Source organism: Pogoniulus pusillus, chromosome 10 (assembly GCF_015220805.1).
Source record: "Pogoniulus pusillus isolate bPogPus1 chromosome 10, bPogPus1.pri, whole genome shotgun sequence".
NCBI lineage: Eukaryota > Metazoa > Chordata > Aves > Piciformes > Lybiidae > Pogoniulus > Pogoniulus pusillus.
This window is the reverse complement of record NC_087273.1, coordinates 39,310,411-39,326,916: the sequence shown is the minus strand read 5'-3', so window position 1 is coordinate 39,326,916 and position 16,506 is coordinate 39,310,411. Positions and strand designations below refer to the sequence as shown.

Sequence of the window (16,506 nt, the reverse complement as noted above, 5' to 3'; positions counted from 1 at the left end):
GGAGGCAGAGCTGAAGGCTTGGTCAGAAAATAGGCTTCCCTCATGCACAGCATCTCTGGCAAGTGCTACAGGTGGGCCTGAGCATGGTGCTCTCCACTAAACAAAGGCAAATGCTGCCATTCAGAACATGCTGGGTGGCAGCCTTCAATTTTTTGGGGGGTTTTAGTCTTTTTCTGGGGTGCTTTCAAGTCTATTTACTCTGTAGTGTTGTGACAAGGGGCAGTGGTTGGAAAGAGGAGCAGAGCAGATTGAGATTGGATGGAAGGAATAAGTTCTGCACCAGGAGGGTGCTGGAAGAGGTTGCTCAGGGAGGTTACTGAGGCCTCATCCCTGGAGATAGTCAAGGTCAGGCTAGGTTGGACAAGGCTCTGAGCACCCTGCTCTAGGGGAGGATGCCCTTGCTGAGCCCAGGGGTTTGGACTGGATGCCTTTTGGAGCTCCCTTCCAACACAAACCATTTAATGATTCTATGATTCTTTTAGACTGAGTTTAGCAATTGAGAGGGAGATAAGAAGCTGAGTAGGAAAACACAAAGAATCCATAGAGTGAGTATAAGGTAAAATAGTTTGGAGCAACTTACAGGTCAGAGCAGCAGGCCAACTTAGAACCATCAGTGCAAGAGAGGTGCTGAGGTGCTGGAAGGTGTTTGGAGAAGGGCAGCAAGGCTGGGGAGGGGCCTGGAGCAGAGCCCTGTGAGGAGAGGCTGAGGGAGCTGGGGGGGTGCAGCCTGCAGCAGAGGAGGCTCAGGGCAGAGCTCATTGCTGCCTGCAGCTGCCTGCAGGGAGGCTGCAGCCAGGTGGGGTTGGGCTCTGCTGCCAGGCAGCCAGCACCAGAAGAAGGGGACACAGCCTGGAGCTGTGCCAGGGCAGGTCTAGGCTGGATATGAGGAGGAAGTTGTTGGCAGAGAGAGTGATTGGCACTGGAATGGGCTGCCCAGGGAGGTGGTGGAGTGGCTGTGGCTGGAGGTGTTCTTGCCAAGCCTGGCTGGGGCACTTAGTGCCATGGTCTGGTTGGTTGGGCAGGGCTGGGTGCTAGGTTGGGCTGGGTGAGCTTGGAGCTCTCTGCCAACCTGCTTGATTCTATGACCTTTCTGTCCTGTTCTCTTTCCTTTCCTGGGCTGTAAATTCCCACATCAGAGAGAGTCAGAACTGCCTTAACAGAGTTAAGGCTTAACAGAGGCAGGGCAGGCTGCTGGAGCTGCCCCCAGATGATGACTGGAGACACTGATGGGGGAGAGCTGCTTTGCCCAGGCTGCCTGCCCCCAGCCTCTCTCTTGGGAGGTCAGTGGGCACCCCTCTGCCTGTGCCTCTGGTGCCTGTGGCCCATTCTCTGTGCATGCTACTGCCTCAACCTCCTGTGCCAGTGAATTCAGTTAAGTTCATTAAATCTGCTTTTGTGTTTTAAACTTCACAGAAGAAAGATTTCCTCTTAGGCTTTCCAGAAGTCCTTTCTTTTTGCCTGGCAGCTCCATGCTAGACATTTCTATTGCTATGGACTGACTCAGCCAACACAATAATCTGTACAAAATTCAATTGTCTGGCAGTTATGGAGATGCAAGAGGGATAGTTCCACCCCCCTCCCCTTGCACCACCCTAACTGAAGTACAGATCTGCACAAGCAATTTTGCATGAGAGGCTCAGATAAATGGAAACCAGGATGAAAAAAAAGGGAAAGAGAGGATTTAGAAAGTCTCACCAGAGGAAGGAAAGGTAAGCAAAGACATTAATAACATCATAAATGAGCTTCCAGATTTGCATCTCTGCACTGCTGCAGACACAAGCATTTGTAAGGTGTGCTCTGGTTGGGCATTTTTGCACCTGAGTTGGAAGCAGTAAAATGCAGGAGTTAGCATTAAAGCAGCTGCTGAGGTCTTGCAGCCAGCCCTTAAAGTAATACATCCTGAACGTGGTGCTGCTGGCTGCAGAGAGTGCAAAGGAAAGAGGCTGCAGACTGCTCCAGGGTGCTTCAAATTCCTTTCTTCTCCCCCCACTCCCCTGGGTTTGAAGGGGGAGAAGAAGGCATGAAAACTGCTTTCCCTCTCTCCACCCTGCAGGTTTGAAAGGGGAAGAGCAAAAGGCTCCTTTTTGCACCTGTGCTGACCTGTGTGCATGCCCACGCTGGAGTCAGGCTGCTGCTGGGGCACCCAGCTTGAGAGAGCTCCTGCCTTGAGAGAGCTCCTGCCTTGACAGGGCTCCCACCAGGACAGAGCTCCCACCAGGACAAGAGGTAATGGGTTTAAAGTGGCAGAGGGGAGATTGAAACTGGATGTTAGGAAAGGGTTCTTTGGAGTGAGGGTGGTGAGAGACTGGCACAGGTTGAGGGAGGTGAGAGACTGGCACAGGTTGAGGGAGGTGAGAGATTGACACAGGTTGAGGAAGGTGAGACACTGGCACAGGTTGAGGGTGGTGAGACACTGGCACAGGTTGAGGGTGGTGAGACACTGGCACAGGTTTCCCAGGGAGGTTGTGGAGGACAGAAGCACAGAATGGGATCAAAGATCCCATTCTGTGCTTCTGTCCTCCACAACCTCCCTGGAGGTGTTCAAGGCCAGGCTGGATGAGCCCTTGAGTGTGTCCCACTAGAACCCACTGAGGCTGGAACTGGCTGAGCTTCGAGGTTCCTTCCAACCTAAACCATTCCATGATTCTCTGATCAGCCTTGCTGTGCCCCTGGGCACCCTGCTCTAGTTGGAGGTGTCCCTGCTGAGTGCAGGGACACCTTCAGGGTCCCTTCCAGCCTGGTGCAATGTGTGAATGGTTACTGTTGGCACCGTGAGACAACCTGAGGAGGAGAAGATGAGGCTCTCCTTCCTGGGACTGCTGTGGCTGTCTCCTGCTCCCACTCTCACTCATGCCTTCAATTTCCCTGTGGCCTGCTCCTTCTCACTAGCTTGCAGGTTACTGCAACTGCTTCTGAAGCCAGTGTGACATTTTCCCTTCCCTTCATGGTCCCTTCTGCCATGTGTGTTCTTACTGCTCTGCAGTCAAACTGTGTGGGAGTTACACCACTGGGGAAATTAGTCACCGAATCTCATTTACATTGTCCCTTGTTGCTTCCTTGCTGCACTCTCTGCAAGATGCACTTTGAAGAGCTGCCTACTCCTGTCTCCTCACAAGCTTGGTTTCTTTAAGGCCAAGAACTTTGCTCTCTTCTGAATCACTTGGAGCTATCTAAATGGACAGGTAGTGGCCATGGCTGTGTGCCTGTGCCCATGAAGTGTAACTGCAGCTGCACAAATCATAGAATCAGGCAGGTTGGCAGAGAGCTCCAAGCTCACCCAGCCCAACCTAGCACCCAGCCCTGCCCAACCAACCAGACCATGGCACTAAGTGCCCCAGCCAGGCTTGGCAAGAACACCTCCAGCCACGGCCACTCCACCACCTCCCTGGGCAGCCCATTCCAGTGCCAATCACTCTCTCTGCCAGGAACTGTTTCCTTACAGGAGCATACTGTGCACAGCTAAAGGGAGTTTTCACTCAGCCAGTGATGCTGTAACTGCTCTTGAGAGGCACTGAGAGATCCGAGCGAGTTCAGCCTCTTGTGGAAACCTCCTCTCACTGCAGCAATCACAGCACATTGATAATGAGCTTAATAAAGTCCCTTTGGTTTATTGCTCCACAGATAGAAAGAGGAGCTAGCAAAAACGACAGCCAGTTCTGAGCTGCAGTTAAGGCCTGAGCACAACCTTGCTGCAGCAGAGGGGAGGACATCGGTGCTGGATTGCTGTGACAGAAGAGCAGAGTGATGGGGAAAGCAGGCTGGGAAAACAACGAGACCCAAACAAAGGGCAGGGACACAGCTCCTCCTGCAAGCCACCTGCGTGTGTGTCCTGCTGCACTTCTCCCACACTTGGGCTGGGTGCTGAGAAAAATGCAGCACATGGGAGGGATAAAAAGGATTATTCCATGGCTGTTTCCTTTGGGTGCACCTGCAGCTGTGTGTAGGAGCCTCATGAGCACAGACAGACAATATCCATCACTCAGCACAGAGCCACAGAATGGTTTGGGTGGGAAGGGACCTCAGAGATTAGCCAGTTCCAACCTCACCCCTGCCATAGGCAGGGACACCTCCCACTAGAACAGGTTGCTCAAGGGCTCATCCAGCCTGGCCTTGGACACCTCCAGGGAGGTTGTGGAGGACAGAAGCACAGAATGGGATCAAAGATCCCATTCTGTGCTTCTGTCCTCCACAACCACCCTGGAAAGTCTGTGCCAGTGTCTCACCACCCTCAACCTGTGCCAGTGTCTCACCACCCTCAACCTGTGCCAGTGTTCTAGGGAGTCCTGTGTCCAGTCCCCCAGCTCAAGAGGGACACAGAAGTGCTGCAGAGAGCCCAGCCCAGAGCCACAAAGCTGCTGGAGGGGATGGCACAGCTCTGTTAGGAGCAGAGCCTGAGGCAGCTGGGGCTGTGCTGCTGGCAGAGGAGGAGCTGAGAGGGGACCTCAGCAGTGGTGATCAATGTGTGCAGGTGAGTGGCAGCAGGCTGCAGCCAGGCTCTGCTGGGGGATGCCAGTGCCAGCACAAGGGGCACTGGGTGGCAGCTGAGGCAGAGGCAGTGCCATGGAAGCAGGAGGAGGAATTTTTCCCCTGTGAGGGTGCCAGAGCCCTGGCAGAGGCTGCCCAGGGGGGCTGTGGAGTCTCCCTCTGTGGAGATATTCAGCCCCTGCCTGGCTGTGCTCCTGTGGGATCTGGTGCAGGAGATGCTGCTCTGGCAGGGGTGGGACTGGCTGAGCTTTGGAGGTCCCTTCCAGCCCCTGGCATCCTGTGGCATCCTGTGGCATGCAGCTAAGCTGGAGAAACCATCTCTGGGATGAGTAAGTGGCAAGAACAGTGGTGCAGGGAAGATGAGGCTTGCAGGTTGTTCATGCCTGGGGGCTGACCTCAGCCATGCAAGGCTGCTCCTGATGCCACCCAAGCCACCGTGCAGCCTGTGCAGCACCGGCACGGAGGAGCTCCCCGAGCGCTGCCGTGCGGCCAGGCCAGGTGTGCTGGGCAAGCAGCCGTGGGCAAGGCAACACTTGTGAGGGCAGGAGATGGATGATGGCACTGGCAGCCTGGGAAACGGCTGTGAAATGTGCCCAGCAAACAGAACTGTTCCAGCAGGCTGTGCTCCTGTGTGGTCTGCTCAGGGTGCTCCTGCTCTGGCAAGGGGGGGACTGGCTGAGCTTTGGAGGTCCCCTCCAGCGCCTGGCACCCTGCGGGGCTGAGCCACAGGGCTGAGAGCAGCAGCACTGCAAACCCGAAAGCTGCCTGACGACAGCCGCCCGCGGGCCGCGACTGGCACCGAGCACAGCTCCCTGCGGGCCCCAGCGGCGTCCGCGCCCCGCCGGGCTCCCCTGCGCCCCGCCGGGCTCCCCTGCGCCCCGCCGGGCTCCCCTGCGCCCCGCCGGGCTCCCCTGCGCCCCGCCGGGCTCCCCTCCGCCCCGCCGGGCGGCTCCGCCGGGCTCCCGTGCGCGCTGCCGTGCCCGGCGGCTGCCGTACGGTGCGGCGGGCCCGGCGCGGGGCTCCATGGGGGCTGTAGTCCTGCCCGTGCGGGAGCGGCAGCGGCGGGCCGGGGCCGCCGGACTACGCTGCCCGGGGTGCACCGCGGGCGGGCGGGCGGCGCTGGCCGGGCGGGGCGCGGCGGCGGCGGCCCCGGCGCGGCGGTTGAATGCCGGCGGGGAAAGCGGCGCGATGGAGGTGTCGGCGCTCGTCAGGAAGCTGGGTAAGAGCTCAGCTCCCCTCTCCTTCCCCGGGCCGCGGCGGCCGTCCCCATCCCTCCGCGGGGCGGGGTGCGGGTGCGGGTCGCCGAGGGGTCTGTGCCCAGCCTGCGGGGGCTTTACTGCCGATGGGGCCCGGCGGTTCGTGCGGCGGAGAGGCTGCTGGCCGGGAAGCGAGGGAGGGAGCCGGGGATGCCTTGCTTGGCACTCCCGCAGCGCCGCTGCCCCTGCCCGGCCTCCAGCGTTCTGCCTTCTGGAGCCCCTGGGACAAGAGGGCTGTGGAGGTGCTGGAGAGTGTCCAGAGCAGGGCCAGGAGGGTGCTGAGAGGCTGCAGCAGCTCTGCTGTGAGCACAGCCTGAAAGAGTTGGGGCTGTGCAGGCTGGAGCAGAGGAGGCTCCCAGGTGACCTTCTTGTGGCCTTCCAGGATCTGCAGGGGGCTCCAAAAAAGCTGGGGAGGGACTCTTGAGGCTGTGAGGGAGTAGCAGGAGTGGGGGGAATGGAGCAAAGGTGGAGGTGGGGAGAGTGAGGCTGGAGGTGAGGAGGAAGTTGTTGAGCAGGAGAGTGGTGAGAGGCTGGAATGGGTTGCCCAGGGAGGTGGTTGAGGCCCCATGGCTGGAGGTGTTTGAGGCCAGGCTGGCTGAGGCTGTGGGCAGCCTGCTCTAGGGTAGGGTGTCCCTGGGCATGGCAGGGGGGTTGGAACTGGCTGATGCTTGTGGTCCCTTCCAACCCTGCCTGGTTCTGTGATTCTGCTTTCCTACACTTTTCTTGCTGCAGCCTTGGAGGGTACAGGGGCACAGGGTGGTGCTTTCCTCGGAAGGACCCAAAGTTTGCCCCTGACAACCAACCCAACCCCCCTGCCAGAGCAGGACCATACAGGGCACACATCCAGACAGGCCTGGAAAGGCTCCAAAGAAGGAGACTCCACAACCTCTCTGGGCAGCCTGTGCCAGGCTCTGGGACCCTTCCAGGCAAGAAGTTTCCCCTTGTGCTGAGCTGGAGCCTCCTGTGCTGCAGCTTCCATCCATTGCTGCTTGTCCTGTGCCAGGGAGCAGTGAGCAGAGCCTGTCCCCCACTCCTGACCCCCAGCCCTCAAATGTTTATAAACATTGATTCAATCCCCTCTCAGTCTTTTCTCCAGCCTAAGCAGCCCCAGGGCCCTCAGTCCAATGTAGTGTGTAGTATTTCACCACTTCAGAATCACAGAACCAAGCAGGTTGGCAGAGAGCTCCAAGCTCACCCAGTCCAACCTAGCACCCAGCCCTGGCCAGTTAACTGCACCACACAAACACAGCTCATTGTGGGAAGCAAAGTCAGGTTTGTTTTCCTGGTAAGCATAGCACTGACAGCATAAAAGCCAGTCCTGTTCCCAGGCCTTTGGCAGCATTCTGTTCATCCAAACAAGAAACAAGGAAATGTGATGGTTTGGTTTTTGGCTTCCATCTGGCAGGTCATGAGCTGGCAGAGATAAGAGAACGCTCTCTGAAGACTCTTCTGTTTAAGCTGGAGCACGACTTGATTTCCTATGCTGACCTGGTCCATGAGAAAATGCTCTGCTGCAGTCTCCTGGAGTGGTTCAATTTCCCAGTGGTGCCAATAAAAGAGGAGGTACTCAGTTTCGTGCACAGCCTGATCAAGGTATGGCATGCTGACATTTCTGTGTACTTGGATGTGTTCAGAATGCTGAGGCTGAATCACAGAAACACAGAAACACAGAATCACAGAATCATAGAATCAAGCATCACAGACCCACAGACTGCCAGGGGCTGGAAGGGACCTCCAAAGCTCAGCCAGTCCCACCCCTGCCAGAGCAGCATCTCCTACACCAGATCACACAGGAGCACAGCCAGGCAGGGGCTGAATATCTCCACAGAGGGAGACTCCACACCCCCCTGGGCAGCCTCTGCCAGGGCTCTGGCACCCTCACACGGGGAAAAATTCCTCCTCCTGTTTCCATGGCACTGCCTCTGCCTCAGCTGCCACCCAGTGCCCCTTGTGCTGGCACTGGCATCCCCCAGCAGAGCCTGGCTGCAGCCTGCTGCCACTCACCTGCACACATTGATCACCACTGCTGAGGTCCCCTCTCAGCTCCTCCTCTGCCAGCCGTACAGCCCCAGCTGCCTCAGGCTCTGCTCCTAACAGAGCTGTGCCATCCCCTCCAGCAGCTTTGTGGCTCTGGGCTGGGCTCTCTGCAGCACTTCTGTGTCCCTCTTGAGCTGGGGGCCCCAGCACTGGACACAGGACTGCAGCTGTGGCCTCAGCAGGGCAGAGCAGAGCAGAAGGGCAGGAGAACCTCTCTCCACCTACTCACCACAGCCCTTCTGCTGCACCCCAGATGGCATTGCCCCTCCTGGCCCCAGAGCACACTGCTGGCTCATGCTCACCCTCCCACCCACCAGCACCCCCAGAGCCTTTCCCCTTTGCTGCCTTCCAACAGCTCAGTCCCCAACCTCTCCTGCTCCCTGGGGTTGTTCTCTCCCAGGTGCCAGACTCTGCCCTTGCCCCTGTTGAACTTCATTGCATTTCTCCCTGCCCACCCCTCAGCCTGTGCCAGTCTGGCTGGATGGCAGCACAGCCTCCTGGGGTGGCAGCCACTGCACCCAGCTTGGTACCAGCAGAAAACCTGCTGCCAGTGCCCTCTGTGCCCTCGCCCAGGTCACTGCTGAATATACTGAACAGAGTTGGACAATGTTTGGTTTTGTAGCTTGCAGTAATGAGGTTTGAGAGTGTTGTACAAAAGGCAGGAGTGGTTTATGAAAGACAGGAGTAATAAAGCCACAGCTTGTAGAGAGCAATTAACATTGTTTGGGTGACTTGAACTGAGTTGCAGGGATAGCTGAAAGAGAATTGTCTTCTGAGCTTCTACTTCAGTTTCCTCTGCTTCAGCTTCTTGTTTAGTGCTTTAATTTCTACCCTGAGGCTTGATGTGCAGCCTGATGCTTGTGCTGCCCCTGCAAAGTGCAGATTTGAACTTCATTTTCAAGGCAGTTGAGAGAACACTGAAGAAATTTCAGCTCTCTCTGAATTGTTTGGGGTTTAATCACTGAACAGCAGCCATGCAGAGGAAAAACACCAAACAAATCCCATCCTTGATGCTGATGCCTGAAGAATTAAAGGCAAAATACAACTGAGGTTTAATTCCCAGACTGTTTAAGGTCCAAGTCCTCAGAATCTGTGGGACATGAATCACTTTCCTTGTGCTTTTAGACCTGTGCTCACAAGGGAGTGTAGCTGTGGCACCCCTTGGTGCAGGTACTCCAGGAGTTAGTGCCATGTGGGCAGATAGTGAGAGCCAAGTCTTTGGGCAAAGCAGTCTGAGATTAAGCTTCAGCTCTTACTGGTGAGGACAGAGGTTTAATTAACATTGTTTTCCTTCCCTTCCCTTGTGTCTCCTTCCCCACAAGAGACTCTGGAGGTTCTTCAGGCTAACTCTGTCAGCTCTCTGTCCCTGCTCTAGCATCCACCTGCTGCCCAGAGAATGGTTGAGATTGGTGCAGTGGAATTTTTCTCTCAGCTTCGCCCCAATGTGGACCCAAACTTGCAGGCCATCATCGATGGGATTGTGGATGGACTCTTCTACCTTCCTTCTGGACTTCCTTCTGACTCTCTGCCAGCAGGTTATCACACTCAGCCTTCAGCAGGTAAACCACAGAGTTTGGAGTGTGCCCTGTTCCAGTGGGAGGTGTCCCTGCCTGTGGCAGGGGGTTGGAAGTGGATGATCCTTGAGGGCTCTTCCAACCTAACCCATTCTGTGATTCCTTTAAAGTGATGGTCAAGTAAATGAAAAGCTTCTGGGCTGTGAAAAGGGCTTGTCCTCAGGCATGGAAGGTGAATCATTCCTGAGAGGTCAGTGGAGTTTGTGCTGAGCCTATTCGGAACCAGAATTCATCAGGTTGGAAAAGACCTTCAGGATCATTGAGTTTGTCTCCTGCCCCTCTGCTCTGTCCTGCTGAGACCTCATCTTGAGCACTGCCTTCGGTTTGGGGCTCCCCAGTTGCAGAGGGACAGGGATCTGCTGAAGGGGGTCCAAGGGAGGGCTGTGAGGATGATGAGGGGACTGGAGCAGTGCCTGGTGAGGAAAGGCTGAGGGCCCTGGGGCTGCTTAGTCTGGAGAAGAGAAGATTGAGAGGGGATTGAATCAATGTCTTTAACTGAGGGCTGGGGGTCAGGAGGGGGGGACAGGCTCTGCTCACTGCTCCCTGGCACAGGACAAGCAGCAGTGGATGGAAGCTGCAGCACAGGAGGTTCCAGCTCAGCACAAGGGGAACTTCTTGCCTGGAAGGGGGTCCCAGAGCCCTGGCACAGGCTGCCCAGAGAGGTTGTGGAGTCTCCTTCTGTGGAGCCTTTCCAGCCCTGTCTGGATATGTTCCTGTGTGCCCTGAGCTGGGTTGTGTGGTCCTGCTCTGGCAGGGAGGTTGGACTGGATGATCTCTTTGGGTCGCTTCCAACCCTTAGTATCCTGTGAGCCTGTGATCCTGTGTGATCCTGTGAGTCCAACCCATCACCTAACACCTTCTAATGAACTAAACCATGCACTAAGTCCCTCCTTTAGCCTCCTCTTTCAAACACCTCCAGGGATGGAGGCTCCAGCACTCTGCCTGAGCAAGTGTGGCCTTGTTTAAATCAGCTGGTGCCATTTCTGCAAGGGAATTCCCTGCACAAGAAATCATCCTGCCTGTAACCAGCCCTTCTGTGTCCATCTCTTCAGTGCAGCAGTGCTTCCTATAGTGTAAAATACTCTTTCATTTAATGCTTTGGTTTGGAAGGGACCTTAAAAGAGCATTTAGTTGCTGACCTGAGAAGACAGCAGGTTTAGTAGAGAAAGGTAAGCAGCAAATTAAAGAAGTTAATTAAGTTGCTAGATAGGTAGGTTAGAGGGAACTGTTTTGCTGCCAGTTCCCCATGAGGCAGCACATTTCTGGTAGCTGTTTTTGCTGTTGCTACAAGTGTGAGGCTGTGAGGTAGTGTTAGGAAATGGCCAAAACCCTTCACAGCTGCAGAATATGAGTATCAAAAACTAAACAGCAGCAGAGGCTTTTTATAACTCCACTTTCTTGGTCATCTGAGACTGCTTTAAATTGGTTTCCTTAATAGGTTTGTACTCGAGGGCAAAAGGAGAGCAGCTCAAGAAAGGCATGAGAATATTTTATTTTGCTTCCAGCTGTTTTGGTTTGGGGTTGGGTTGGTTTAGTTTGACATCTTTTTCAGCTTCCTCTTTATTTGTTTTCAGTTCTGCCTCAAGAGGAGTTACTCACTGGCTATTTTTATCAAGGTAGAAGTCAGCTGCCACAGTTAGAAGCACCTCCCAAAAGGACAGTTGGTATGTGTGGTCCTAAATGAAGAATATTGGAACTCCAGAAACTGCTTATTGATTGGTCTTTGTCCTGGTGTTATTCCCTAGAATCCAGTGTCACAGAAACTCCAGTTATAGAGCTTATAAACATAGAATCAAGCAGGTTGGCAGAGAGCTCCAAGCTCATCCAGCCCAACCTAACATAGAATCAAGCAGGTTGGAAGAGAGCTCCAAGCTCATCCAGTCCAACCTATCATAGAATCATAGAATCAAGCAGGTTGGCAGAGAGCTCCAAGCTCATGCAGCCCAACCTAGCACCCAGCCCTGGCCAATCAACCTGCTGTGGCAGGGAGGCTTGGACTGGATGAGCTTTGCAGGTCCCTTCCAGCCCCTGAGACTCTCTGACTTTAGTTTCTGCAGGTCTGTGTTTGCTAGAAGTATTTCTGTTTCTGGTGGTACAGAATTCAGAGGGTTTAGGCTTTGCCATGGAAATATCCAGGGAAATACTTGTATGAACTCAACTCAAAGAGTCCTTTTTTTTTCTCTTCTCTTTTTTTTACAGTGAAATGCTTGAAGTTTTCCACATTTCCTTGGCTAACTCTGACTTCAACAGACAGACATGTTCTTTCCTCAAATGAAAGGTACAGCAGCAGAAACGTTGCACTGAGCTCACAGCTTTCACCTAAGAGTGGTTCTAAAGTTCCACCCTTCTCTCTCATTAAACTCTTCCTGTGAATAGCCTAGAATCATAGAACCAGAGCACCACAGAACCATGGGGGGTGGGCAGAGGCCAAGGGGATGAGACTGAACAAGGCCAAGGGCAGGTTCTGCACTTTGGCCACAACAACCCCAAGCAGCACTGCAGGCTGGGGCCAGAGTGGCTGAGAGCAGGCAGGCAGAAAGGGCCCTGGGGGTGCTGGCAGAGAGGATCTGAGGAGGAGGCAGCAGTGCCCAGGTGGGCAGCAGAGCCAATGGCATCCTGGGCTGGCTCAGGAGCAGTGTGGGCAGCAGGACCAGGGAGGTTCTTGTGCCCCTGTGCTCAGCACTGCTCAGGCCACCCCTGGAGTGCTGTGTCCAGTTCTGGGCTCCTCTATTCAAGAGAGATGTTGCAGTGCTGGAAGGTGTCCACAAGAGGGCGACAAAGCTGAGGGGCCTGGAGCAGAGCCCTGTGAGGAGAGGCTGAGGGAGCTGGGGGGGTGCAGCCTGCAGCAGAGGAGGCTCAGGGCAGAGCTCATTGCTGCCTGCAGCTGCCTGCAGGGAGGCTGTAGCCAGGTGGGGTTGGGCTCTGCTGCCAGGCAGCCAGCAGCAGCAGAAGGGGACAGAGGCTGAAGCTGTGCCAGGGCAGGTCTAGGCTGGATGTGAGGAGGAAGCTGTTGGCAGAGAGAGAGTGATTGGCACTGGAATGGGCTGCCCAGGGAGGTGGTGGAGTGGCCGTGGCTGGAGGTGTTGGAGCCAAGCCTGGCTGGGGCACTTAGTGCCATGGTCTGGTTGGTTGGGCAGGGCTGGGTGCTAGGCTGGGCTGGATGAGCTTGGAGCTCTCTGCCAACCTGCTGGATTCCATGATTCATAAAACTACAGAACCTTAGAATCATAGAATCACAGAGCCACACAATCATAGAACAATAGAACCAGGTCTTGGTAACTTCAGTGTGCTGTGAAGTTTCTTCTGGCTTAGACACCACCGAATAATAGAACCATAGAACCTTGGAATAATTGAATCCTGGAACCTCAGAACCACAGAATCACAGAATCAGCCAGAGTCAGAAGGGACCACAAGGATCATCTAGTCCCAACCCCTCTGCCATGGGCAGGGACTCCTCACACTGGAGGTGTTTTCAAGCTGTTAATACTTAACAACTTAGTGAATACAAATAGAAGGGGAAGAGAAGGGAAGGGAAAGGGAACAGCCAAACCATTGTAATTATTAACTAATATCAGAGAATATCTACTGACTTTGTGGAACTTCTCACCCCTGTAATTCCCTTTTGTTTTAACCTATATATGAACTTTAGCAGTGAAAGAAACTCCTTTTTAACTGAGATTAGTTGCTGGCTGCCACTGAGATGCTCCCCAGCCTGACAGGGAATTGCCAGGCTTTCTTATCTTCATTTCAACTTCAGGATCAAGAGAGTGAATTTTGGTTTTGTTCTGAGAGCTGAATTTTTCCCTGTGGTTTGCTAACAGCTGGCATTGAGTTTGTGCTTCATTGTGAGCAGAGTTAGCATAGCTAAGGAATGATTCAAGCTGAAAAGTGGAATCACAGCATTCTTTTCTTTGTCCATGTGGTTCCTCAGTGGTGTGAGGGCTTGCAAAGACTTGTTGGACGTTTTAGGCTTTAATACATACTGAAATCTTAACTGCATGTTGGGCTTCTTTTCCCCCAGCTCTTTGAGAAGTAATAACCCAAGTCTAATCTGGAGCACATGTGAGCTTCTTCAGGATGTGATTATGCAAGATTTTCCTGCTGAGATCTTCCTCCAAAGACCAAAGATTGTACAGGCAAGGATAAGATGCATCATGTTGAAGGTTGTGGTTGTGCTGTGGTGCAAGTTGTGCTAAGCAAGACTTGGTGTAAAGGATAAAATGGGCTCTGAGCTCAAGAGAAGTGCTTTTATGTGCACCCTAGGGCTGCACAGAAGTGGGCATTAGCTACATGTTGTGTGTAGAAAGTCATCTGGCTGTGATGTTTTGGTGATGATGATTTGGTTCTCAGTGATATTTAGTCCTCAATGATATTTGGTCCTCAGTGATATTTGGTCATCAATGATTTTTGGTCCTCAGTAATATTTGGTCACCAATGATTTTTGGTCCTCAATGATATTTGGTCATCAATGATTTTTGGTCCTCAGTAATATTTGGTCACCAATGATTTTTGGTCCTCAATGATATTTGGTCACCAATGATTTTTGGTCCTCAGTGATATTTGGTCACCAATGATTTTTGGTCTTCAGTGATATTTGATCACCAATGATTTTTGGTCCTCAATGATATTTGGTCATCAATGATTTTTGGTCCTCAGTAATATTTGGTCACCAATGATTTTTGGTCCTCAATGATATTTGGTCATCAATGATTTTTGGTCCTCAGTAATATTTGGTCACCAATGATTTTTGGTCCTCAATGATATTTGGTCACCAATGATTTTTGGTCCTCAGTGATATTTGGTCACCAATGATTTTTGGTCTTCATTGATATTTGATCACCTATGATTTTTGGTCCTCAGTGATATTTGGTCATCAATGATTTTTGTTCCTCAGTGATATTTGGTCATCAATGATTTTTGGTCCTCAATGATATTTGGTCACCAATGATTTTTGGTCCTCAGTGATATTTGGTTGCAAAATGATTTTTGGTCCTCAATGATTTGGTCCTGAATGATTTTTGGTGCTCAAGGATTTTTGGTCCTCAGTGATGTGTATTTGATCCTCAATGGTTTGGTCCTCAGTGAATGGGTCCTGAATGATATTTGGTCCTTAATGATATTTGGACTTCAGTGATTTTTGGTACTGAATGATATTTGGTCCTCAGTGATATTTCATCCTCAGTGATATTTCATCCTCAGTGATATTTTGTCCTCAATGATTTTTGGTCCTCAGTGACTTGATCCTGAATGATTTTTGGTGCTCAATGATTCTTGATCCTCAATGGTGTTTTGGTCCTCAGTGATTTTTTGTCCTCAATGATTTTTGATTCTCAGTGATACTTAGTCCTCAATGATTTTTGGTGCTCAATGATTTTTGGTCCTCAGTGATTCTTGGTCCTCAGTGGTGTTTTGATCCTGGATGATTTTTGGTCCTCAGTGATTCTTGGTCCTCAATGGTGTTTTGATCCTGAATGATTTTTGGTCCTCAGTGATTTTTGGTCCTCAGTGATTCTTGGTCCTCAGTGATTTTTGATCCTCAGTGATATTTGGTCCTCAGTGATATTTGGTCCTCAGTGATTTTTGATCCTCAGTGATTTTTGATCCTCAGTGATTTTTGATCCTCAGTGATTTTTGATCCTCAGTGATTTTTGATCCTCAGTGATATTTGGTCCTCAGTGATATTTGGTCCTCAGTAATTTTTGGTCTTGATAACTTCAGGATGCTGTGAGCTTTCTTCTGGCTCAGACAAAACTGAGTCCCTGCCACATGCACACTCTCTAAGGGGCTCCCCCAGCCAAAGCAGTGACTGAGCTGGCACTGGACTGTAGAGCTCAGCTATTTTCAGGCTGTCTTGCAGCCAGTAAGAAATGAGTAGCTAAGCCTGTTTGTTCCTCCCTCTGATTCTCCAGCACTTAGAAACGTTTGTGTGCTGCATCTGGTGCGAGGCTGTTGCTGGCAGGGTTGCAGGTGAAGGTGCATTCATACTCAAGCAGTGGGGTGATGTTTTGTGTTGGCAGAGCCTCTTGTCCCTGCTGAGCCTGGCTTTCGGCGGAGGGGGGAGGCATCGATTGGCCTTGCAGGCTGTAGCCTGCCTGCAGCAGCTGTGCCTTTTCCTGAGGAGGAGACTCAACTTCCACAGGGATCCAAGTTTTAGTTCAGCAGAGCAAGGTGAGTGTTGGGAAATACTTGAAGTGCTGTTGTGGGGTTTTGCCACAGGCAGGATGGGCTGAAGTGGGGTTTAAAAAGGCCTTCCTAACAGATGTGATCTTTTGCTAAATGCTGCTGTTCAGCACAATTCCTCTCAGTAGATATTTCTGGAGTGCTTTTGGTTCATCTTCACAGTTTCTTGTGGTCCCCTGTTCTTTTCCTGCTATCAGGGAGTCAGAATGGTTTGGATTGGAGGAGACCTCCTAAGGGCATCCAGTCCAATCCCTCTACAGTCAGCAGGGACATCCTCCTGTGAGCAGGTTGCTCACAGCCTTGTCCAGCCTCACTTTGAATATTTCCAGGAATGGAGCCTCAGCTACCTCCTTGAGCAACCTTTTGCAGTGTTGCAACATCCTCCTGGTGCAGAACTTGTTCCTCACATCCAATATCAATCTGCTCTCATTCCAAACCATTGCCCCTGGTCCTGTCCCTGCAGGCCTTTGGGCACAGTCCCTCTGCAGCCTGCTTGGAGCCCCTTCGCCTACTGGCAGGCTGCTGCTAGGTCTGCCTGGAGCCTTCTCTTCTCCAGGCTGAACACCCCCAGCTCCCTCAGCCTGTCCTCACAGCAGAGCTGCTCCATTCCATGGCCGTTTTTGTGCCCCTCCTCTGGACCTGCTCCATCAGATCCAATTCCTTCTAGTGTTGATGACTCCAGAGCTGGGCACAGTGCTCCAGGTGAGGTCTCAGCAGAGCCAAGTAGCAGAATCAGCTCTCTCCATCTGCTGTCCAGGCTGCTTTTCACAGAATCACAGGTTGGCAGAGCTCCAAGCTCACCCAGCCCAACCTAGCACCCAGCCCTGCCCAACCAACCAGACCATGGCACTAAGTGCCCCAGCCAGGCTTGGCAAGAACACCTCCAGCCACAGCCACTCCACCACCTCCCTGGGCAGCCCATTCCAGTGCCAATCACTCTCTCTGCCAGGAACTTCCTCATCACACCCAGCCTA

General features: G+C 52.8%; 1 protein-coding gene across 1 annotated transcript in view; it reads left to right on the top strand.

Moving 5' to 3' along the window:
* Window positions 1-5,663: 5,663 nt before the first annotated feature.
* The window catches only part of RTTN (rotatin), a 74,573-nt gene continuing 63,730 nt past the window's right edge, over window positions 5,664-16,506 (top strand). Inside the window, exons 1-7 of the mRNA XM_064150305.1 lie at window positions 5,664-5,704; window positions 7,147-7,334; window positions 9,154-9,337; window positions 10,927-11,016; window positions 11,552-11,630; window positions 13,374-13,488; window positions 15,370-15,520. Coding sequence (XP_064006375.1) covers window positions 5,674-5,704; window positions 7,147-7,334; window positions 9,154-9,337; window positions 10,927-11,016; window positions 11,552-11,630; window positions 13,374-13,488; window positions 15,370-15,520 — 838 coding nt within the window. The 5' untranslated portion in view covers window positions 5,664-5,673. The remainder of the gene's footprint in view (window positions 5,705-7,146; window positions 7,335-9,153; window positions 9,338-10,926; window positions 11,017-11,551; window positions 11,631-13,373; window positions 13,489-15,369; window positions 15,521-16,506) is intronic.